The sequence below is a fragment of the Aphis gossypii genome, chromosome X (genome assembly GCF_020184175.1).
Source record: "Aphis gossypii isolate Hap1 chromosome X, ASM2018417v2, whole genome shotgun sequence".
NCBI lineage: Eukaryota > Metazoa > Arthropoda > Insecta > Hemiptera > Aphididae > Aphis > Aphis gossypii.
The window spans coordinates 41,846,247-41,856,099 of record NC_065533.1 but is presented as its reverse complement, the minus strand read 5'-3'; the positions used below and the strand labels follow the sequence as shown (position 1 = coordinate 41,856,099).

The 9,853-nt window shown below is 27.3% G+C and overlaps 1 protein-coding gene and 1 long non-coding RNA gene across 2 annotated transcripts; one reads left to right on the top strand and one right to left on the bottom strand.

Moving 5' to 3' along the window:
- The first annotated feature begins 3,351 nt into the window (after positions 1 to 3,351).
- Positions 3,352 to 7,819, top strand: LOC114125100 (uncharacterized). The gene is given in 14 exon segments (XM_050206018.1): positions 3,352 to 3,568; positions 3,854 to 4,057; positions 4,134 to 4,237; positions 4,299 to 4,412; positions 4,482 to 4,772; positions 4,842 to 5,132; positions 5,202 to 5,492; positions 5,562 to 5,852; positions 5,922 to 6,212; positions 6,282 to 6,572; positions 6,641 to 6,931; positions 7,000 to 7,290; positions 7,360 to 7,665; positions 7,668 to 7,819. Coding segments are annotated over 12 exon segments (2,859 nt in total). The 5' UTR covers positions 3,352 to 3,568; positions 3,854 to 4,057; positions 4,134 to 4,216; the 3' UTR covers positions 7,758 to 7,819.
- LOC126551804 (uncharacterized) lies at positions 6,641 to 9,467 on the bottom strand. The gene is made up of 3 exons (XR_007605686.1): positions 9,019 to 9,467; positions 7,424 to 7,546; positions 6,641 to 6,704 (listed from the first exon to the last, which is right to left on the bottom strand). It is a non-coding gene; the product is annotated as an uncharacterized LOC126551804 (long non-coding RNA).
- Positions 9,468 to 9,853: the final 386 nt, after the last annotated feature.

Genomic DNA, 9,853 nt, shown 5'->3' with positions numbered 1-9,853 from the left:
TATATATGCAGTTTTGTATACAATTTAGTTGAATATATACATTATACATCATGTGTAAAGTAACCTATACTAGTTATAAAAATTATATTTTTCTGAAGAAGCAGAAAATAAAATTTGTTTTTCCATTCATATTTTAGAAGATAATGAACATCAATAATAATAATAATTATTACTAATTAAATATTATTTTATAGTAAGACCGTGACTATTCATCTTATGAAAAGTATTAGTAATAATCATATCATATCATATTATATTATATTTTGTTTGTTTCAAATAAAGTAACTAAACTTCTTTTAAACAAATAATAATACCATTTCAAAAAAAGTGTGTAATACTTTTTAATCAATTAAAAACAAAACAAATTAAGTATAAAGATCATTTTTTGTTTATAAAAATAAAAAATAAATTTAAACTAAATACATACAGGCCCGGATTGGGCCAGCGAGCTACCACGCTAAATGGTGGTCCGCAAGATTACTATGATACGTGGGCCACTTGCTAAAATATCTAGCTAAATTAACTGGGCCGGTAAAATTATTGTGCTCAGTAGGTTTCTGGGTCACAATTTGGCCCTGGATACATAACAACTGTTGATTATGATAACAATTATATTGATTTGTTGTCTAATTATCTGGATAATCTGCAATATAATTACACATTTTAAGAATTTGTAGCAATCAAGGAACATTTTGGGTATCCTATATAGTGAATTTATTAAGTTATCAATCAAGCCTTTTAAATCCAAAGGTACAACATTGAATGGTTTTATTTAAAATTTCTTTTACATTTTTGTCAATCCCAGAGTGTTATTGCTGTTAAATTTAAAATCTTTTGTTTTGTTTTCTTAATGATGTAATGGTATCTATCTACTTTCTACGAGTATGACCTCTTAAATTTATTTTATTGTTATATATGAGCTCTTGAGCAAATCATCATAGTAAAAATGGATGGCAATGGTGTAGTTAAATAGCTTATCTAAAACGCCATATGGATTATATTTTAATATTGAAATGACTTAAAAAAAAAATTATAATTGAGATACCAGGAAATGAGCTAATGATGCTCTCAATTTTGGAAAGAAAAAGTTGTGTTTAAAGCTCTCATCTATAATGATTGTTTTTTACGATAAATCATCCACAGGATATGAACCATGTATGTGTATACTGTGTTCATAATACTACTAAAGTACTTTTTTTTTTTATTATTTTAAATGCAATCTACAATATATACCACTTTGGCACAATAAGTAGATGTGAAACAAATTACTTATACACAAGTTTTAAGTACTTACCTACAATTAGTTATATAAAATATATAACTTAAAAATTTATTGATATGAGTATTACCTTATAATTTAAACCTCAAATCTTAAAATACAATACTCAAAACAATGAATTCTATTAAAATTAAAATTAAAAAAATTACATTTTAAATTTATAAAATCATCATTGTTTCATCAAAAACAATGACCCCACGATAATCATCAATGATCATGTTTGGTTTTTAATGTTTTTATACCTAAAAAAATTCAAAAAACCATTCATAAATTATTCAAATTTAACATAGCTTACAAGTAGTTAGTGAATACAATTTAGTACTATATTTAATTTTATATTAAGTACTTAGTACCTATACGGCTATACCGCCATACCGACTACACCTATACACCTAACTGATAAAGCGTAATAAAATGACTAAATACATAAAGATGATTAGCCATAAGATGTTATTATGTTATTAAATTAAATTAATAACACCACATAAATCTGCTCCAATCATTAGAATACATCATAAAAATGATATGTTTATGAAGCTCATCTAGCAGTGTATTTAATATTTATTTACCTACCAATGACTCCTAAATTGGCCTCAATTTCTGGTACCTACAGAGAAATATTTTAATTTTTAACCTACCAATACTAGCTCGTTTGAAAATCCCTACCCAATAACCATTATAATATTATATTAATATTTATTTTTTATATTAAATTAACAAACAAGTATTGAATTATTCTAGTAAGAAGTAAAAATTGTATTATTATATAATACATAGATAATATTACACAAAAAAAATTACAAATAATTTTTTACTTTTAACCGAGTCGACGTCCTATTTCAAAACATATTGCATCAAATGCATCAATTACTTACTAATAGACAATTTATACTATCGTCGGAAAATTGTTTACCAAATTGTATACTGTATACAAGGTACTTGACACTTGTAGGTAGCTTGTAAAATAAATGTATACCTACTTTTGAAAATAAAAATTATAAGTATATTCATTTTTATGATTTTCTGGTGGTGCAATTGCTGCATTTGCACCACTCAATTTATGTCACTAGTACGAACTACCTAGATCAGATTTAGATGAACGACGTAGTTTGTTCATTCATTTTGTTCAATTCATTACAACTATAACTAATAAAACGTTCGCCGTGGTTCACCACGTCGTTCGTAAACGAACTAACGATAGTTACCTACATAGTATATTATACTATATACAACTAGTGATAACTCTTTTTAACGAATGTGAAGGACAAGAGATTTCTTTCGTTATAGATAGTGTTTTCGTAATAGTTTAAAGTTTAAAAAATTAAAATTGTAATTACTTATGTTTTTTGTTTAAATGTATGTATTATTATTTTTTACACGAGTACCTACTTAGTCAATTACATATTATTATTTATTATTTTATTAAAGTATATTATAATTATTATATTAAATTATTATACCTACAACCTACGTATTATATTTTATACAATAATTTAAATCTTTGTTTAAACTCGTTTATTCTGCCAATATTTTTTTACAACAATACTATTACGGTAATAAAAGTAGATACCTAATTTAAGAATATAATCGTATAATATGATGGAAATTTCGGCATTTATATTTTATACCGATTGGCGATTACTATTTTATAAATTATAATACGATGACATGACGTAAAATAGTGACGAATACGCTTTAGAGAATGAATCCACTAATGAGTTATAAAGCAAGCAGCTATTAATTATTATTATGTAATATTAATGTAATAATGTTACAAAGAGTTTTTCGTCTTAAAGAGTTTTCAGTGTTTTCACTGTAGTTAAATTGGACTATTCACTAACTGGTACTGGTAGATCTTATACGTCCACTCTTCACTACTACCACTACTACTAAAACGTTTAAGCACATGTCTGTGCATTGTGCGTTCAAGCAAATACTGTAACTGAAAAGTAAATCATTTTTACAGCATTTGGTTAAAGCGTCAATGTTGTCAATTTATCTGTTATCATTAATGTTATCGTCGTTTGCGATTGTAACCGTATAATAATACGATTTAAATGTATGGTAGCCGGTAGGTATAGGTACTATCATAAATAATTTGATCGTTTATCATGATTCTGGTCGTAAGTGTGACTTAAGTGATGTTTGTTTAATTTGTCCGTGACGCCGTGCCCCGTTGCCGTTTACTTAGATAATATTTCTGCCCCTACTACACACAATGCCTAGCTGTTTTATTTGTGGTAGAAGTAGAAATGCCTAAACGAAATCTGAAAACATCACGTTTCACAGGTAAGTGCAACCTAAGGGTCCTTTTCCACGAGCGTTTTTAAAACGCCCGAACGCGTGTGAATTTAGACGCGCGTATATAAAATGCATTGGAAGAAATACAAGCGTACCCATTTCAACGCGAGGTTCTTGCGTTTTTCGTTTGACGCGCGAACGCGCGTTTTAAAAACGCTCGTGGAAAAGGACCCTAAGTATTACACCAAGTGTTTACCAAGTATTCAAATACTTTTGACAATAAATATCTATGGATATTAATTATAGTCATTATATACGACCTAACTGTTCCAGATTTCCCTCTAAAAGTTTTATTCTACAGAAATTACATGCATTCATTATTCAATTATTGGCAATAATCTAAAGCTGGAGTATAAAAAAAAAAAATAGTCTTATATTGTCATTTTATACCAGAGTCTTTTACTGTATACAACAATCATAGAATATTACAAACACATGCTGTACAAACAATAAATTGTAATAACAAGAGTTAAATATGTAAGTATTTAGTTAATATATTTATTTTAATTTTAAAATAATTTAATAAATGTGTTTTATTACTTATTTCCTATAGTATAGGCATAAATTACATTTCCTGAACTTAAACAAGAGACGATCCAGCCAACCTCATCTATAAGTAGTAGTTCAAAACTTCAAATGAAAAAGATCTTAGTTAAAGTAATGACATTTTTTTTAAATTGATTTAATGACTACCAATTTCTAATAATTTATTTTTCAGATAACTGATAATAGTGAACTTGAGCGTGGTATTCTACTACTAGTCAATCTTGAATCGGCACAATCTATGGCAAGCATGTCATCAGATGCAATTAGTTCATCAACTAATACAGAAGTAAAGCTACTCATATAGCTACTTGGTTTATTAAGATTTATTATTTATACAAAAATTTATATTTTTTAGATTATTGATAATAATGAGCATATGAATAGCACATTACAATTAGTTGATAATAATTTCGATCAATCTATGGAAAATGCATCATCAGGTACATTTAATTCACCAATTCGTACTGGAAAAGTAATGTCAGCTAATTTAACTGCGTCCAAGACTTCTGTTGATGATTTGCCACAACGATCATTTCTTTTACCTAGAAAACGTCAGCTATTAAATGCAGTTCAGATCAAAAATAGCATAAAAAAAGTACAAAAATCTGTGTCATCAGATGCAATTAATTCATCAACTAATACAAAAGTAAAGCTACTCATATAGCTACTTGGTTTATTAAGATTTATTATTTATACAAAAATTTATATTTTTTAGATTATTGATAATAATGAGCATATGAATAACACATTACAATTAGTTGATAATAATTTCGATCAATCTATGGAAAATGCATCATCAGGTACATTTAATTCACCAATTCGTACTGGAAAAGTAATGTCAGCTAATTTAACTGCGTCCAAGACTTCTGTTGATGATTTGCCACAACGATCATTTCTTTTACCTAGAAAACGTCAGCTATTAAAAGCATTTCTGATCAAAAATAGCATAAAAAAAGTACAACAATCTGTGTCATCAGATGCAATTAATTCATCAACTAATACAGAAGTAAAGCTACTCATATAGCTACTTGGTTTATTAAGATTTATTATTTATACAAAAATTTATATTTTTTAGATTATTGATAATAATGAGCATATGAATAGCACATTACAATTAGTTGATAATAATTTCGATCAATCTATGGAAAATGCATCATCAGGTACATTTAATTCACCAATTCGTACTGGAAAAGTAATGTCAGCTAATTTAACTGCGTCCAAGACTTCTGTTGATGATTTGCCACAACGATCATTTCTTTTACCTAGAAAACGTCAGCTATTAAAAGCAGTTCTGATCAAAAATAGCATAAAAAAAGTACAACAATCTGTGTCATCAGATGCAATTAATTCATCAACTAATACAAAAGTAAAGCTACTCATATAGCTACTTGGTTTATTAAGATTTATTATTTATACAAAAATTTATATTTTTTAGATTATTGATAATAATGAGCATATGAATAGCACATTACAATTAGTTGATAATAATTTCGATCAATCTATGGAAAATGCATCATCAGGTACATTTAATTCACCAATTCGTACTGGAAAAGTAATGTCAGCTAATTTAACTGCGTCCAAGACTTCTGTTGATGATTTGCCACAACGATCATTTCTTTTACCTAGAAAACGTCAGCTATTAAAAGCAGTTCTGATCAAAAATAGCATAAAAAAAGTACAACAATCTGTGTCATCAGATGCAATTAATTCATCAACTAATACAAAAGTAAAGCTACTCATATAGCTACTTGGTTTATTAAGATTTATTATTTATACAAAAATTTATATTTTTTAGATTATTGATAATAATGAGCATATGAATAACACATTACAATTAGTTGATAATAATTTCGATCAATCTATGGAAAATGCATCATCAGGTACATTTAATTCACCAATTCGTACTGGAAAAGTAATGTCAGCTAATTTAACTGCGTCCAAGACTTCTGTTGATGATTTGCCACAACGATCATTTCTTTTACCTAGAAAACGTCAGCTATTAAATGCAGTTCAGATCAAAAATAGCATAAAAAAAGTACAAAAATCTGTGTCATCAGATGCAATTAATTCATCAACTAATACAAAAGTAAAGCTACTCATATAGCTACTTGGTTTATTAAGATTTATTATTTATACAAAAATTTATATTTTTTAGATTATTGATAATAATGAGCATATGAATAACACATTACAATTAGTTGATAATAATTTCGATCAATCTATGGAAAATGCATCATCAGGTACATTTAATTCACCAATTCGTACTGGAAAAGTAATGTCAGCTAATTTAACTGCGTCCAAGACTTCTGTTGATGATTTGCCACAACGATCATTTCTTTTACCTAGAAAACGTCAGCTATTAAAAGCATTTCTGATCAAAAATAGCATAAAAAAAGTACAACAATCTGTGTCATCAGATGCAATTAATTCATCAACTAATACAGAAGTAAAGCTACTCATATAGCTACTTGGTTTATTAAGATTTATTATTATACAAAAATTTATATTTTTTAGATTATTGATAATAATGAGCATATGAATAGCACATTACAATTAGTTGATAATAATTTCGATCAATCTATGGAAAATGCATCATCAGGTACATTTAATTCACCAATTCGTACTGGAAAAGTAATGTCAGCTAATTTAACTGCGTCCAAGACTTCTGTTGATGATTTGCCACAACGATCATTTCTTTTACCTAGAAAACGTCAGCTATTAAAAGCAGTTCTGATCAAAAATAGCATAAAAAAAGTACAACAATCTGTGTCATCAGATGCAATTAATTCATCAACTAATACAAAAGTAAAGCTACTCATATAGCTACTTGGTTTATTAAGATTTATTATTTATACAAAAATTATATTTTTTAGATTATTGATAATAATGAGCATATGAATAGCACATTACAATTAGTTGATAATAATTTCGATCAATCTATGGAAAATGCATCATCAGGTACATTTAATTCACCAATTCGTACTGGAAAAGTAATGTCAGCTAATTTAACTGCGTCCAAGACTTCTGTTGATGATTTGCCACAACGATCATTTCTTTTACCTAGAAAATGTCAGCTATTAAAAGCAGTTCAGATCAAAAATAGCATAAAAAAAGTACAAAAATCTGTGTCATCAGATGCAATTAATTCATCAACTAATACAAAAGTAAAGCTACTCATATAGCTACTTGGTTTATTAAGATTTATTATTTATACAAAAATTTATATTTTTTAGATTATTGATAATAATGAGCATATGAATAGAACATTACAATTAGTTGATAATAATTTCGATCAACCTATGGAAAATGCATCATCAAGTACATTTAATTCACCAATTCGTACTGGAAAAGTAATGTCAGCTAATTTAACTGCGTCCAAGACTTCTGTTGATGATTTGCCACAACGATCATTTCTTTTTCCTAGAAAACGTCAGCTATTAAATGCAGTTCAGATCAAAAATAGCATAAAAAAAGTACAAAAACCTATTCGCCTTCGAGACAGAAAAATTGTTGCCATGAAAGAAATCATCAAAAATTTAAAAAAAATAAAAAATGTTTAAATGAAAATGATTCTAATGTTCTTTCTGAATCTTTTGGTAAATATGCTTATTTAATAGCAAATTGGTCTTAAAAAGCTTAGGGAAAAAAGTGCCTAAGAAATATAGTCCTGCTATTTGACAATTTACATTATCATTATATTTTTTTGTCCACCAATATGTTTGGAAATAATTTAATACAGTTTTACCATATACACACACACTTTAGGAAAATGGTATTCACGTGTAGATGCTAATCTTGGTTTTACCAATGAAACTCCTAAGTCATTAACTTTAGATCTAAAACTTTAATTCTAAAATTCCAATTAATTGTAGTCTTATGTTTGACGAAATGGCTATTCGATAACATTTTGAATTTTGTGATACAAAGTATTATGGCAGAGTTGATTTTGGCAACAATTTGGATAGTGATTTTTTAGATTAAGCAAAAAAATGCTTGGTGTTATGGTAGTATCTATAAATCAGGGTTAGAACTTCCAATTGGTTATTTTTTGACCTCTAACTTAAAAAGCATGCAAAAAGTTGAACTCATAAAACAAGCTTTATCCCTTTTAAAAGCCACTAGAATCTGAGGTTGAACTGGTGTCAAAAGGCTCAGTCTGCAATCTGATCAAGGGGCCCTTAGGTTAAACTAAAAACTTTTAGCTCTGCTTTTTACTTGTTAATTTTTGTATTTATTAAGAGGACGTCATACCCACATGTGTTCTCTCTGTCTTACTAACATATATCATACAAATTTGCATTCAGAAAAACATATTTTGTGATGTTAGCTTTAATATTAGAGTAGATTTACCTATTATCAAATTTAAAGGTAAGAGTATTATCTAGAAAAAATGACAAATGCTCAATAAATCTAATATCAATAAAAACTTGTATCATTTTCATGTTTTAGTAATATAATTTAACTGTACATAAAGCAAATTGTTGTAATTCATATGCTAGTATATTTCTATCAATAGTTGTTAGAAGTGAAAGTTCTCATAATGTATTTGCAGGTACTTCATTTGTTATAAAACTAAAATTTTTTGGATTCAAGCAAATGCAATCACTAAGTGATTTTGAATTACTTATAAATCGTTTATCCAAGCTATTTGCATAAATATCATGTATATATTTAAAAGTTTCAATTTTAAACCCACCAGTTAATGAAATACTTGGTCATTCTTCTGTTACGAACAAATCATATTAAATTATATTATTTTTAATATCTTAATATATTCATAATAAAAGCACCTGTCTACTTAACCTTATCGAGACCTAATAATATTAATTTATTTTATAAATATAAATTCAATAAGAAATCTTAAAAATTAGGACTTAAAATAATGACAATACATATATAATTTTAAAATATGAACATGAAGTCTGAGGGCCCAAACTAGCCAGAGGCCCTGTCCACGATCGCTTAGTTTGCTTAACATTGTATAGCTGTTTCACAAATCTAACTATGGCACACATTTTCGGTTGCCATTTAAATATTGTTGTAGAATTATCTGAAAAAAAAACAGAAAATATTTGCTTATTTCTAGATCCTGCTCATACGATAAGCTAGTGTGGAACCAAATTATTGTAAAAAAAAAATGTCAACTCATAAATGATTACATAAAGTTTGATTTTATTGGAATTTTGTTTTTGTTGCATGAACAAGAGAGTTGTCACTTAGCAAATAAGTTAAAAAACAAAATATTTTTAATTTTAAGCAAAAAATTAATGTAAAACTTGGCACTTGCTACACAGTTACTTAGCAAATCAGTTAGATTGTAAAGAAGATGTAAAGATGTAATGAAATTTTGCAAAAATAAATGAAATATTAAAGATTTTGCTGATATAGATGCAACAGTTGTATTTATTGAATTATTTAATTCGGCTTTTGATATTTTAAATTCATATTCTATTAATGCTACTGGTGAAAAAAATACTCTTAGTAAGGAAAACTTTCATTATACTGCAGACTTTATTGAAATGTTAACACAATATGTGAAACATTTAAAAAACAGAGAAAATAATTATTTCATATCAGTACTAGATTCAAACTGAAAAACAGGCATTATTGCTACCTATAAGGGTTTGCTTAAATTCTTTATTATAATTGCATATGCCATATATTATAGTACCATGTAAGTATAATACGATATCGTATACATAGTATTTGACAGTATTTATCACCCAC